Source organism: Castor canadensis, chromosome 10, assembly GCF_047511655.1.
Source record: "Castor canadensis chromosome 10, mCasCan1.hap1v2, whole genome shotgun sequence".
Classification (NCBI taxonomy): Eukaryota; Metazoa; Chordata; class Mammalia; order Rodentia; family Castoridae; genus Castor; species Castor canadensis.
In genome coordinates, this window is record NC_133395.1 from 55,791,463 (window position 1) to 55,806,872 (window position 15,410).

The window sequence follows — 15,410 nt, forward strand, 5'->3', positions numbered from 1 at the left end:
AAAAATACCCAACACAAAAAAGGGCTAGCAGAGTGGCTCAGGGGTTAAGAGTGCCTGCCGAGCAAGTGTGAGGTCCTGAGTTCAAACCCCAGTGCCATAAAACAAAAGCAAAAACAAAACCCAAACCTTCAAAGCTCCAGTTTACCTAGATACAAAGCAAAAATGCAAACACCAGTTGAAAGAACATATTAAAGTTCACTACAGGGATATGTGTCTATACAGTAATAATGAAACTGATGGTAGACTTCTAATTAGCAACAGTAAATGCCAAAAAGTAGTCACTTCAAGGTGTTGGTGTCAGTAATTGTCAGTTTAGAATCCTATAACCAACCTTTTGTCTTTTCTTTTTTTGGTGCTGGGATCGAACCCAGGGCCTCGCGCATGCTAGGCAAGCACTGTACCACTGAGCTACATCCCAGCCCGTTATAACCAACCTTTTGGCTCTCTGAGCAGCACCATGGCAGTCGGCAAGATCAAGTACCTTACAAAAGGTGGCAAAAAGGGAGCCAAGAGGAAAGTGGTTGACCCATTTTCTAAGAAAGATTGGTATGATGTGAAAGCACCGGCCACATTCAATATAAGGAGTATTGGAAAGACGCTCATCACGAGAACTCAGGGAACCAAAATTGCATCTGCTGGTCTCAAGGGTCGTGTGTTTGAAGTGAGCCTTGCTGATCTACAGAATGATGACATTGCATCTAGAAAATTCAAGCTAATTGCAGAGGCAAAAATTCAGGGCAAACACTGCTTAACTTCCGTTGCATGGATCTTACCCGTGACAAAATGTATCCCATGGTCAAACATGGCAGACCATGACTGAAGCTCATTTGATGTCAAGACTGCCAATGGTTATTTTGCTTCAATTGTGCTGTGTTGCTTTTACTAAAAATCACAACAATCAGATATGCAAGACCTTCTACACTCAGCACCAGCAGGCTCACCAAATCCAGAAGACGATGGAAATCATGACCCAAGAGGTGCAGACAAATGATTTGAAAGAAGCGTTTAATACATTGATTCCAGACAGCATCGGGAAAGAACTAGAAAAGGCTTGCGAATCTATTTATCTACCTCATAATGTATTAGAAAAGTAAAAATGCTGAAGATGCCCAAATCTGAATTGGGAAAACTCACGGAGCTTCATGGTGAAGGTAGTAGTTCTGGAAAAGCTACAGGTGACATGACACCTGTAGGTGAGAAGTAGAATAAGCTGATGGAAGTGAACCACCAGTCCAAAAATCTGTCTAGCTGGGGGTGGGTGGCTCACACCTGTAATCCTAGCTACTCGGGAGGCAGCGATCAGGATTGCAGTTTGAAGCCAGCCTGGGAAAATAGTTCACGAGACTCTATCTCAAAAAAATCACAAAAAAAGAGCTGGTGGAGTAGCTCAAGGTAGGCCCTGAGTTCAAACCCTAGCACCACAAAAAAACACAAAAAAACAAACTGTCAAAAATTCAGACTTAATAGTGGCAAAACCACATCTTATTTGTGGGGAAAAAAAAAGAATCCTATAGCCAATGAAATTTTGATATAAGAGTATGAGGGAGGGCTGGCAAAGTGGCTCAAGTAGTAGAGTGCCTGCCTAGCAAGTGCGAGGCCCTGAGTTAAACTCCCAGTACCACCTCCCCAGCACCTCAAAAAAAGGATATGAGGAAAAACAGAATGACAGTGGGATACAAAGAGAAAAATTTACTTACACCCCTGCAGTGAAAGGAACCTAAAAAAATGTACTTAACTAAGACTGAAATTGAGTCCCAAAAGAAGAATGGAATACAAAAAGCAAATAGTAATGAAAAACATTGGAAAAATATGTTGCTAAATTTTATCAGATAACTATAAAAATAGTAATGATGACTAGTGTAGAAAAGAATTTAAAAATGGGGAGTGTTTGTTGGGGTGCACCTCAGTGGTAGAGTGACTGCTGAGACCATACGAGGCCCTGAATTTGATCCTCAGCATTACAAAAAGAAAAAAAAAAAGAAGAAAAGAAATAATACAAGTAAATAAATTAAAATAAAAACAAGAGGGAAAGAAAACATAAAAGAGAGCAATGCATAGTTTTTAGGAATGAACTTGAGAGTTTGTAGCTTTTCATTTATTTTTGTTTGTTTAAGATTATATTGATAGGAGGGGATGGAGATAGTGACAAACCTTGGAAATTAAGTATTAATGTTAAAATTTTAAGGGTAACCACTAAGAATTGAAGTAGAAGGTATAATTTTCAAATCAGTAGAAGCATTTTTTTAAAGGGAGTATATAGAAAATTCAATCAATAAACTAGAAAGCAAGAAAGGAGAAAAAAGAAGCAACGAGTAAGAAAGTTAAATAAATATAAAATGAAGTACTAATAAAGCCAAAGACAGTGATCAGAATGTAACAGAGAGTGCTAGATTTTTTTAGTGATAGTGGGGTTTGAACTCTGGGCTTCATGATTGCTAGGCAGGTGCTTTCCACTTACTTACTCTACCAGCCCAGAGAGTGCTAGTTTTCACCAAAATCTAGACTGGGGCCTGGGTCTAAGTCTTAAGAAGTAGTCTAAGCCCAGGGCTTGTGGCTCACATCTGTATTCCTAGCTACTTGTGAGGCTGAGATCAGGAGGATTGTGACTCAACCAATAGCTGGGCGTGGTAGCAGTGGTATGTATGTGCCTGCCATCCCAACTATGGGAGGCTGAGATCTGGAGAACCATGGTTCCAGGCCAACCTGCGCAAAAAAAGTTTGTGAGACCCTATCTCAATGGAAAAGAGCCGGGGCGACAGCAGGAAGTATAAAAAAGGAGGATCGTTGTCCACGCAGGCCAAAAGCTCGAAACTATCTTCAAAGTAACCAGAGCAAAAACAAAAAGTGTGGGGGGGTGGCTGGTGATATGACTCAAGAGGTAGAGCACTTGCTTAACAAGTATGAAGCCCTGAGTTCAAACTCCAATACCACCAAAAAAGAAGCCAGACTTTCTTAAAAATCCAAACATAGAGCTGCCATATGATCCAGCAATCCCACTCCTGAGGATACACCCAAAGGAATGCAACTCAGGTTATTCCAAAAGCACCTGCACACCCATGTTTATCGCAGCACTATTCACAATAGCCAAGTTATGGAAACAGCCAAGATGCCCCACCACTGATGAATGGATTAAGAAAATGTGGTATCTATACATAATGGAATTTTATGCAGCCATGAAGAAGAATGAAATCTTATCATTTGTAGTTAAATGGATGGAACTGGAGAACATCATTCTGAGCGAGTTTAGCCAGGCTCAGAAAACCAAAAATCATATGTTCTCCCTTATGCAGACATTAGATCTAGGGCAAATACAGCAATGTGGTTGGACTTGGGTCACATGACAAGGGAAGAGCACATACGGGACATGTGGGAATAGGTAGAAAGCCCAAAACATGAAAGCGTTTGATGTCCCCACTCCAGAGGAACTAATACAGAAACCTTAAAGTGACAGAGGTCAACAAGAGAAGGGGATCAGGAACCAGTGTAAAGATCAGTTAGAGATGAATCAACTTGGGTTGTAACACATTTGTACATGGAAGCAATGCTAGGAATCTCTCTGTATAGCTATCCTTAACTAGCAAAAACGCTTTGTCTTCCTTATTATGCTTGTGTTTTCTCTTCAACAAAAATTAGAGATAAGGGCAGAACAGGTTCTGCCTGGAAGCAAAGGGAGGTGGGGAGGAGAGGATGGGGAGGGGGCAGGGGGTAAAAATGACCCAGACAATGTATGCACATGTGAATAAATGAATAATAAAAAAAACGAAGCCGGGCTAATGCTCCTTGACAGGGCCCTTTGTACTTCCTTGTGCTGAAGGCCCAGAATTAGCTTCCCTTATGGGGAGGAGGGCAAAAGCCCTAGGAGATGGAATGCAATATGGAACAGAGGAGCCACCTCAGCCACCTGGACACCTGGATCATTGATTTGATACTGCTCCATGAGAAAGAAATTAATTCTGGAGTCCAGGTAGGGGTAAGGGGGAGAAGGAAAGAATCTTTTTCTTAGAACTTTTTTACTTTGATTAATATACATGACAAATGAGAACAGCTTTAAAAAGGCAGACACTTAGAATGAGTCCACAATATAAAAGTTCAACTCTCATTTACAAGACATACTTCAAACACAATTATCTGGAATGGCTGAAAATAAAGAAATATCTGGGATTGGAAGTGTGGCTCAAGTGGCAGAGCTCTCCTGCTTAGCAAGTACACGGTCCTTAGTTCAAACCCCAGGACCACCCCCTCCAAAAAAAGACCAAATAATAAAGAAGTAGAGAATTATACTGTGCAACCACAAACATAAGGGAAACCGTTGTACCATACAAAACAGAATTCAAGGTGAAAAAAAAACCAATGGATAGGTGTCTTTGTCTGGGTGGACTGCTGTAACAGTTTTGGAGTGGAGGCTAAGGCTCTGAAAGGTTTGGCATCTGGTGAAGGCCTGCTTCCTCACAGACTGTCTTATTCTCTTCTGATCTCACATAGTAGAAGAGGATGAACTTATAAGGCACCAATCCCATTCATGAAGGATCTATCTCTATGACCTAATTCAAAGTCTCTCCTTCCTACCGCCATCACCTTGGAAGTGAGGATTTCAATGTATGGATTTTGGGAAGACATACACATTCAGACCACAGGCAAACATGTAATGAATGAACTTAAATAGGCAAACTGGGTTATAACTCTTGCTCTGATTTATACACCAGCACCTTAGGCAAATTGCTTTATTTTTTTTCCAGTTTCTTGTTCCTACAAAAAGTGACACTAATACTAATATACTTTTTGCAGAATTGTGAGAATGAATGAAACACTGTTTTTCCAGAGTCATAAAAATATATCTCAAGCTATATAAAATAATTCTTTCAACAAACATTTACTGAGCACCTGCCATGTCATCTGGTAGGTTATATGTAAAACTGAGTTCAATGAAGGCATTATGATGGAGGATGAGGAGAGACGATATTTAGTCATTTAGCACAGACAGAATGGCCTCTATAAGTTGCAACAGGGCCAGGGATGATTTCATAAGGAAAAGTGAGTTCTAGGGTGAATTGTGAAACATGAGTAGATATCTGGCCAGGCTGAGTAAGAGGAAGGACATTGCATGAGGGGACGGCATAAAAATAAGTGGCCTGATAGGGGATGCATGTAAGGAACTCAAGAGTGTTTGATGGGGCCGGGTGGTGGCTCACACCTGTAATCCTAGCTACTCAGGAGGCAGAGATCAGGAGGATTGCAGTTCAAAGCCAGCCCCTGGCAAATAGTTCATCAGACCCTATCTCAAAAACACCCAACACAAAACAAAGCTGGCAGAGAAGCTCAAGCAGTAGAGTGCCTGCCTAGTAAGCATGAGGCCCTGAGTTAAAAAAATCAATCAATCAGTCATCAATCAAAAAGAGTGTTTGATGGGACTGGAGAAGTAGGCATTGGCTACTTAGCCAGGTGCCAGTGACTCACACTTGTAATCCTAGCTACTTGGGAGGCTGAGATCTGGAGGATCAGGGTTCAAGGCCAATCCAGGCAAATCCTTCCCCAGACCATCATCTCCAAAATAACTAGAGCAAAATTGACTCAAGTGGTAGAATGCTTTCATTGCAAGTGGGAAGACTGAGTTCAAACTCCAATCCCATTGAAAAAAAAAAAGCCAAAAACCCTGCAGGCAATGGTGAGCCACTGGCAGCAATACTAAAATGGAAAGCAGTACAGAGTTTCAGTAGCTTGAAGCAGGGGACCTGAAACCAGTCAAGAGTGGTGGGAAGGTGACTGACAGGAACCATGAGGAGGGGTGCAGGATGCTAGAAAGGAGGAGCCTGGGATCATTTTCATATTTCTCCTTTGCATTACTAAGTGAATTGTGGAGATGTTTACTGAGAATGAGACTGGAGAGAAAGCCAACTGTCAGGAAAGTTCATCTTTTAGTCAGTCAGGTTGAGTTTAAGGCACTGGGGAACATCAGAGTAGAGATTTCTGGTTATTTGCAGTTGGCTTCACCAAACTGGAGATTTGTGACTGGGATGGGATTTCATGAGTTATCAGCACCGGGTTGGTGGTTGAAATTGAGGGGAGGGTCTGAAAGACTACTCACCCACTCCCTCCCTAATTTAGAAACAATCAAGGACAAACTACTTTGGTTCCCCTGTGGGTGAGAGGCAGTTAAATAAGAAATGGCCAGACAACATGGAGGGCCGAGTGTCAGGGAGCAAATGTAAAGGAAAGATTCAGGAATAAAAGTCTAGTCAGCAATCACAAATGCTGCAGACAGGCCAAGACGGGACTCTTCACGGCTATTAGGTGAGCTTTGACAGCATAACCTCAGTGGACACAGAAATCAGTTTGCAAGGTTCCGAAGAATGACATGGGGACAGACTGGATCAAGTAAATGTTTTTGATTTTTTCAGTTTCAAAAATATGTGAATGTATGTGACACGATTAAGAGCCCTAGAAGATGCTGATAGAAGCCTGAAAGTCCAGGTCACTGGACAGTTAGTCACTGTTGGATTGGAACTAGTGCCAACCAGATGATCCCGGACGCTATTTGCCATGTCTTTTCCTTAGAGGGCAGGGTGGAGGAGTGGTGACCTGCCACTTGAGCGCTCACTGCCCCTGCCCTTAATTTGAGTGCAGTGCTAAAACCGAACGGCAGATCAGATCCGCTCCGGAGCGGGTTTTCCTTCCACGAAACCGTTAGCCATTAAAACCCAATGGAAGCGGCACTCGGTCAAGCATACCCTCGCTCGCAGCTTGCCAACGTCACGGTCCCCGCGCGGCTTGCTCTGGAACCGCTTTGGGGTGCGAAGCGCTGGCCCACCGGGCTGGAAGGCAGCTGACTCTGGGCAGTGGGATTCCGTTCCAGCCCCAAAACCAGCACCGGCACCGGCAGCGGGGAGCGCGCGCGGCCAGGTTTTGGAGAGAGGCGGGCGCGGGCTGCAGGCGCCGGGAAAGCGCGAGAGGGGCGCTGGGCGGCGTCTCCTGGGGACTCGCGGCCACTGCCACTTGGGTCGCCAGCGCAGCAGTCACCGAGCCCGGGTTTTCCCCGAGCACCCGGCCTCTCCGCGCGGCCGCCCGCTGCCCGTGACCACCGGGGTGGCCGCTTTCGGTTCCGCGCCTTATAAGGCCTGCCAGGGGGGTCACGTGCGTCCCGGGCCGCCTGCCGGGAGGAGGGGGCGGCGGGGGGGAGGGGCGGGAAGCGAAGAGGAAAAGGGGAGGGAGCCGGGGGCGGAGGAAGGAGCGAGGGGCGGATTCTACGGCCGTGGGAGGCGGCGGCGCCGGGGAGCGGGACCGAGGAGGAGAAGGAGGAGGCGGCGGCGGACGGAGGGACCGGCGTGGGGGCGGGAGAGCGCGGCGCGGCGGAAGCCCAAGACTGCGCGAGGGCCGGTGGTGGCCCTGGGCGGGAGCCGGGCGGCGGCGGCGCCGAGCGGGACCGCGGCGAGGGAGGTGTATCCAGCGGCGCCGGCGGCGGCGGCGGCGGCGGCGGCGGCGGCGGGGCCCGGGTCCCTGCGCCCCGGGCGGCCAGCGGGCGCGGGCGGGCGCGATGGAGCCGCAGCACGTGCGCCCCGCGCCCGGAGCCCGCAGCCCAGCCCGGGAGGAACCGGTGGGTACTGCGCCCGCGCCCACCCCTTCCCGCTTGTCCTCCGTTCCCCCCGCCTCGGCCGGGTTCCGTTCAGGAAATGGCCCGGGATGAGGTCCCCAGCTGCTTCCCAGCCGGGGCAGCGCTTCCTCCGCCAAGCCCGGCTCCTCGTGCGCCGCCCGGAGCGTCTTTGTCCGGCGGACTGAAGCTGTCCCCGAGGGGCCGCTAGCGACGATCCTTAGAGGACAGTCCCCTTGCTTCGTGGACTTTTCAACTTTTCACTCGATTTCCGAGCGTGGAGTGCAGGCAGGGGAAGAGGAGAAACCTGGCTGTGCGGTCAGCGTGTGGGGCCGGGAGGAGACTGGTGTCACCTCTGGAGACCGCGCCCCGGCGCTCACCTGGGCGCGCGGGTTCCTAAGGGAGGCTGGTGGCTGCGTGACGCCCAGAGCCACGCCCCCGACCCCTGGCGGCCACTGCAGTCCCGGCCTTTTGCTGGGGTCCCGGGGTTTTGCAAGGAAGGAGGCAAGAAGCTTATTTCGCTCTCGCCTGGGATTTCGCTGCACACGCCACGCGGAGGTTGAGTAATTTTAGGGGCCGAGAGTAAGTGTGTGCGTGTGTCGTGTGTGTGTGTGTGTGTGTGTGTGTGTGTGTGTGGATCAGGATGAGGGTACGGGGGTCTTTAGACTTGTTCTCCCAAACTCCTTCAACTTATTCTTCCAACAATTAAGAGTCTCTAGGGATTCTCCCCAGGAATCCCCGTCCCACTCAGATCTCTGTAACCCCGCGTGGGCTGGCATCGGATTTTGGCTGTCCACGCCCTGCCCGGATATTTGCTGCTCCGTCTTGGTTGCAATTCTGAACGGGTCTGAGAAGCCCTGTCCGGTATTTCTGGCCTCATCCGTGCTACGCTGTAGGAGTTCGAATGCTGTTCTCCCAGGGACTCCCGGGTCTGCTCGGGCCGGCCCTCTGCCTGTCGAGAGCTCCTAGGTCAGGTGCCAGGGTTGCTTCTCCTTTCTTTTCTAACATGCACGCTCCTGGCTCCTTTGCCCAGGCTGCGTTTCTCTGCCTCCAGTTTCCTGGCCTTTAAGAAGTGGCCTTGGACTTTGATCCATCTGCATCTGCAGCTGCTTTTCCTTTTGTGAATTTGAACATGTTACGTCGCGTCTACTTGTATTTCTACTATTATGTTATCACTGGAGAGTTAAGTTATTGTAGAAATTAAAAAGACAATTCAGTTTTGACGTTTATGTCAAAGATTATTGGCAATGAAATACAGTGGCCCGTTTGGATGAAGCCTTTTCTGAACCTGCACACTTTAAGCCAACACAGTCACAGCGGGAAACACGCGGTTCTTGAGTGTTTTCCTTTAGGTTGCTGATGCCAGAACTACTTTGTGCCTAGAAAATTAGAGAATCCGTCCCCTCTTTACTTCTCAAAAGTAGCAAGAGCAAAAGTGCTCATTTATTTTCTACAGAAAATATTCAGTCCCAGTATCATCACTGGAGCTTTAAAACGAGAGCCCCGGTGGAAAAGTGTGAGCAACTGTGACACTTTATTCCGACTGAAGAACTCTTTTTAAGAATTAGATGTATTTAATTTTATTTGCTCAGCAGATGTTTTTATCCAGCACCTATTATATTCCCCAGTGGTTGGGCAGCTGTTAGCAACACAAATTATTGTCCTCAGAAAATTTACATTCTTTTGTGTGTGTGTGTGTGTGTGTGTGTGTGTGGTACTGGGGTTTGAACTGAGGGCCTACACCTTGAGCCACTCCACTAGCCTTTTTTATGTGATTTTTTTTTTTTTTTAAATAGGATCTTAGGAACTATTTGCCCCAGCTGGCTTCGAACTGCCATCCTCCTGATCTCTGCCTCCTGAGTAGCTACAATTTCAGGCGGTGAGCCACCCACTGGGCTCAGAAAGCTTACATTCTTAACTAAACAGAATGCTGGTTTCATAGATTGCAATGGCTTACATTCAGATAGTCAAAAAACAAAACAAAACAAAACAAAACGTTCAGAGAGCTCAGGCATGTGGCCTAAAATGATGTTCTGTTCCCTATTTCCCCCCCAGTGCTGGGGTTCAAACCCAGGGCCTTGTACATGCCAGACAAGCACTCTATTACTGAGCTATATCCCCAGCAAAATAATATTTCTGAGAAGTGATTTTATTTGAAACCCTGTTGTCATGTATCTAATGAACACAAAATCTTTTTAAAAAGTCATAAGCAGAATTCTCATTTAAGTTCTTCAGAATGACCAGTTGCCCAAATTACTAAAGAGTTGCAGATACAAGAAAAAAGAGTGTGTTGGGGCGAAGAGTGTTTAAATGTTAAGCATGTCAGGCATGTGGAGCAGAGGGGGATCTTCAGCTTAATCTAAATATGCTTTGAAGGAGCACAAATCCCACAAAATCGCGTTCTTGACCTTTGTTTGGGTCAGGGATCCCTTTAAGACCGATTGAAGTTATGGAATCTCTTTCCTTTGAAAATGCACCTGTGTGGCATGCAGTCATGTATTGCTTAACTGATGAGACAAGTTCTAGAAATGTGTTTGGTGGTTTTGTCACTGTATGAACATCATAAAGTGTACTTATACAAACTAATGTGGCTCCGACATCACTGCCAATAGAATTTTGTTTTTCTTTCCTTTTTTAGTGATACTAGGCACTCTCCCACTTGAGCTACACTCCAGCTTATTGCTGGGATAATCTTATGGAACCACCATCTTACACACACACACACACACACACACACACACACACACACACACACACACTCTTTAACACAACTTCAAGGGAAACACAGGTTTCCTGAAGACCAGTCTGTGAACTAAGATCTCAAGTTGCGAATACCTGCTTTCATTTGGACTCCATTTCTAAGTTCTTTAAAACCTTTTTCTAAATTCAATTATAGGCAGTTTAATACTTTGCCATAAAACTATGCTGATTTGCATTTATAAAAAGGAATATTCAGTTTTGAATAAATGACATTAACATTACGCAGTCCTATTGCATTACCTCCTATGGCATAAGATAGTGTATATGTAAGAATTACTCCCATTCTTTTTTGACAGAACATGACCATCTAAAACATGGTGTTATGACAGAAGAATAAGTGATTTGGGAATTGGTGCTGGCTAGATGGAAAGAAAACAAATGGTGTTTATTTAAAATGCACCCAGTTTTGGAGCTGAGAGCTGGTGGCTGGGACTTCATTCTTGTGTTTGGGGGTGAAATGACGTTGTTATTTAAGTGGGAGATTTGAAACTCTTAGCCTTTTCATTACTCTGGCTAGGGCAATGGGCCTAAAGAAGATAAATGTTAGCGTTTAAGTTTCTGTGTATTTCCTTCAATGCTAACTTTGGAATGTAATCAAGTGTCAGTGGAAATAGAAGCATTATGTAAATTTCTAATCAATTAAAAAGTATTTTGGGGCTGGGGATGTAGCTCAGTGGTAAAGAGCTTGGGTAGCATGTGTGAAGCCCAGGATTCGATCCCCAGGACCAACAAAACCAAAAAAAGTATTTTGGTGATGGATATGGGTAGGTTAGAAGATAGTTAACCAGGCAGTCCTTATTGTAGCAGTGGGAAGGGATAGGTAGGTAGAATTCTAGTTGAAACTTTAAAAATGTAGTAGTACTTGCAGTTTTTAGTGGAGGGATGCTAGAACACACTTAACTTACTAAAACTTCTTTTTATTTCCTAGTGACTTAATACCAAATTAACTTTTGTAAAACTATTCAGAATTAATGGAAAGATAGGAAAGGAAGGGTTTCAAAAGAAAAGGGGTCAAAATATAAATAGGTTATAAATATATGAGTTGTGCTTCAATGATGAAAGATTTTTGCCTTAGGTGCAAGGATAATGATAGATATGTGCAGTTGATACTATGATTGATCTCAAATCTTTTTTTTTTTTTCATTCAGGTAGCAACTAAGGAAATTTTACTGGATGAAGTTTGTTTTCTTTTTTCTTTTTTGGCACTGGGGTTTGAACTCGGCCTCAGGCTTGCTAGGTAGATGCTCTACCACTTGAGCCATTCTACCAACCCTCTTTTGTGTTGGGTATTTTTGAGATAGGATCTCCAGAACTGTTTCCTCGGGGCTGGCTTCAGTCTGCCTCCTGAACAGTTAGGATTACAGGCGTGAACCACTGGTGCCTGGCTGGGGAAAGCTTTTTTATTTTTATCTTTTTTCCTCCCACCCCATGTCTTCCTATTCTCAATCCAGACCAGACACAGGGCCTGGGCTGTATATATGGGGTAGATTTACTTTTGCCTCCTCTTCCTCTACATTCAGCGTAAGAACACAGATTGTGGTAAGCACCGGAAGGCCTAGGGTAAAGTTTTGAATGTTAAATTATGATACATAACAAATAATGTGCTATATAAATAGTTTTAAAATTCTAGTGAAAGCAGTGTTCTTGGCCTTACTTGCCTAACTTTCAGTATTCCTTAGGTATAAGGAATGTGAGTCCTAGAACATAACTGTTTTTAAAGTGCCTACTTGAGTTCTTTCAAGATGCAGCATTCTGCATGCTTATGTTATAATTAATGTAAAACAATGGAACATAGATGACTGAAATGTTGCAAGGGCATATTAATCCTATTTTGTTATTAGTAGCCATCCATAAGAATATAATTCAGAATACCTCTAGGTAATAATACTAATATTCATAAGGTTGGTATCAGCATGATATTTGGCTGTGACTTAAGCATCTTTGATATAATTGATTTTTTAAAATGGGGCAGGACATCTTATCAAGTAGAAGCCAAATTAATGGACATCTTCACCTATATCCATTTCATTCTAAGTGTGTCTGCATAGCATATGTCCAAGTTTTTTTATTTTCCTGGTTCTGGGGTTTGAACTCAGGGCCTTGTGCCAGCTAGGCAGGTGCTCTACTACTTGAACAACATGCAAGTTTTTAATAGTGTGCTTGTGATATGTTCTACCCAGAACTTTGAAAGTAACAATTACAAATATGTAAAAAGCATCTAAGAAATTACTTGAAAATCTGAAAACACCAAGTAAGGAAAAGGTCAAGGAAATGTAAGTCAAATAAACAAGGTAATATACCACATATTTAAAATTTGTTTCAGTTGCCATTTTGAGTGAATTAAAATAATTGAAAATATTGAGATCTTGACATTACTATTAATATTTTTTAGTGGGCCTGGGGTTTGAACTCAGGGCTTTGTACTTGCAGACCAGGGGTTCTACAACTTGATCACAACTCCAATCCATTTTGCTTTGGTTACTTTTGGAAATGGGGTCTCTCAAACTAATAACCTCGGTTGGCTTTGATCTTCCAGATCTCACCCTCTCAAATAGCTAGAATTGTAGGCTTGAGCCACTGGCACCAGGTAGGCATTGCTATTAATATTTTTAAGAGAGGTGAAGTGCATTGCAGGTAGTCAGTATACAGATTGGAAATTCATTCTTGAAACATAGAATTTACAACTAACATCTGAGAAGTAGCTAGTAGGTTGTGTAACTTTAAATTAGGGGCTCTTTGAAACAGTATGTCAGAAGAGATGGTTGAACCAAAGAGGTTTTTTCATGGGCTGCCTTTTGTGGGAAGTGAGGTGGCTCGCCTTCATTTGCATATTTTCATCCTGAGTTTCTTGTGTGCTAGAGATAATGGCAAGCAGCAGTCATTCATACAGCATAAGCAGGCTAAAACTGCCTTAGCTTTCAAAGTCAACCAAGTTTTAGAACTTGCTACAGGAGTCTTTGAAGAGCAGAGCTGGCTGTGAGGTTAAATCTCTGTAGTAAGGAATACTTTTCCTTTGAGGTATTAATTGCCTGGCTCCTGGATGTGAAGCTGGTTTAAAGTATCTTTAGGCAATCAGCATTTGATTCAAAGAAGGGGAAATGTAATCCTGCCCTTCCTAGGATCAGAGAAGTCCTGGGTTTTGGCCAGTGCCTTTCAGTTTAATCACTCCCTGCCTGGGTTCTGGAAAATGTTGCGGTGCAGAACTTGAAAGCTTAACGGATAGATAGAATTGTATGATAACTGACAAACTGACTTTTGTTACGTAGCCTAGTAAAATGAGTAGAACATCACAAGAGTAATTACATAGTTTGTACTTTGGTCCCAGGCTTTTGTGCCTCAGTTTTTTTACATGAAGACGGAACTAAGTTTATTCTTTCAAAAGGTCCTTTTTACTAAGTGTCTTTTATCTGCATTGCAGATCATTAGAATTGTCATGTACAGATGAACAGATGGGCATAAAGGCCATTATTTGACCAGTTTATTTCTTTTAAAGCATTCCCAGCAACATGTCTTGTAGACAGAGAAGTACGTGTTTGTAGGGGCCATAAGAACTCTTGAGGTTCCTTTTGCCCAGCTCCTTTCTTTCCTAAAGATACTGAAACTGGGGAAATTGCCTCGTGTTAGCATAACATGGCAGCAATCTCCTCTTTTGGTGATTTAAACAACACACTTTACATCTTAACGAATTTAATCTACAAAGTGATGCACAATGTGTTGGGTTTGCATAGTTTTCTTAAGACCTCTTAGAACTGGGCAGCTCTAACACAAATAAGATTATTGTTGGGAGTAACATTGCAACTAGGAAAAAAAAAACAACCCAGAATCTTTGGAGGAATATTAAAGGTCAACTGAACTGACAAAATAGGAAAGGAATGAATACTGAAAGGCAGGGGCATGCTAACGAGATCGAATGTCTTATCCAGGTGAAGAGACCCCACACTCCAGATGGGACTTCTTACTGTATTTTAAACACAGAGCTAACACCAGTTTGTAGTTCTCTTTGTATGACAGGAGGAATCTGTCATTTCAGTGTTCCTCCCAGCTTCCCGCACCTGCGAAGGTTCTTTGAGCGTGCACTACCCGCAGTGAGGCTGTTACTCCCTGGTGCCAGAAGGGAGTCCTGGGCAGCGGCCCCAGCCTGCGGATCCCATTTCCTCCAGCCTTAGTCCGGGTTAGGGAGTGGCTCTCCCAGGACTTCCAGTTTTTTTTTTTTTTTTTTTTTTGTGCTCCGGTACTGGTGTTCACATGGCTCCAGTGCATTGTTTTCTTCCAGGCAATCTTGGTTAGCGCTTCAGACATCTATTTAGCATTCTGTCGTCCTGGGCTGCGTGTCCTCTCTTGTTTCTGCGCTCTCTCCACGCCCTTCCCAGTTTCCTGTTAGCCAAAGGGGATCGCTCTTTCTGAACGAAAAGTTCTCAGAGCCGAGCTGAACCTCCCGGAAAATGCTCTTCTCTTCCGTGTGCGCCGGATGGGGATGGGGGTGGGGGTGGGCCAGGAACTGAACACCGCGGAGTGGAGCTGGAAGGACCCGAACTCCCAGGCAGACGCGGGAAAGGTATGGTCCTCGCAGTGGGGCAGGGGATTGTGAGACAAACCTGGGGTGGAGGGACTTTTTTTTTATTCAGCTGGAACCATGCAAGCAGGTCCAAGTGTCTCTGGAGATCTGGGGTCTTGGTGGTGGCGAGTGTATCCTAGCGGAGTCTGGAGGAAGCTCCAGGTTCCCTTTCTTCTCCAGTGGCCTCTCTTGCCAATGCCTGACCTTCAGTGGGGTTGGCTGCAGAGATTTCCTGCCCTAATCCTCCCCTCGCACCCCCCACCCCGTCCCTTTCCATTTCGTCCATCCTGAGGACCTCAGCCCCCAGAAGGAGTTGGAGGGAGGTCGCCTCGATCCCTATGTCACCTCCAACCTCTCAACCCGTGCTGGTCATATTCTGGGTCAGGAACCATAGAACGTCTTGAGGCTGAGCGCGCAGAGGTGCAGGGACCTGCGTCCCCTGTGCCCCACAGCTCTGGAGACCTGTGGGAAGCGGACAGAGGAGCCTGGCGGGTCCCTGCCTGGCGGGTGTCA

General features: G+C 45.0%; 1 protein-coding gene, 1 non-coding gene and 1 pseudogene across 4 annotated transcripts in view; 2 read left to right on the forward strand and 1 right to left on the reverse strand.

Moving 5' to 3' along the window:
• The first annotated feature begins 457 nt into the window (after window positions 1-457).
• LOC109700349 (small ribosomal subunit protein eS1-like) lies at window positions 458-1,248 on the forward strand (annotated as a pseudogene).
• A 6,556-nt stretch (window positions 1,249-7,804) lies between these two features.
• The window catches only part of Dgkh (diacylglycerol kinase eta), a 173,415-nt gene continuing 165,809 nt past the window's right edge, over window positions 7,805-15,410 (forward strand). For 2 of the 3 annotated variants that reach the window (XM_074043314.1, XM_074043316.1), the window contains exon 1: window positions 7,805-14,897. In XM_074043314.1, coding sequence (XP_073899415.1) covers window positions 14,811-14,897 — 87 coding nt within the window. In that variant the 5' untranslated portion in view covers window positions 7,805-14,810. The remainder of the gene's footprint in view (window positions 14,898-15,410) is intronic. The other variant, XM_074043315.1, reaches the window with a different exon arrangement.
• Window positions 11,769-11,898, reverse strand: LOC141413215 (small nucleolar RNA SNORA51). Its single transcript, XR_012438023.1, has one exon. It is a non-coding gene; the product is annotated as a small nucleolar RNA SNORA51 (small nucleolar RNA).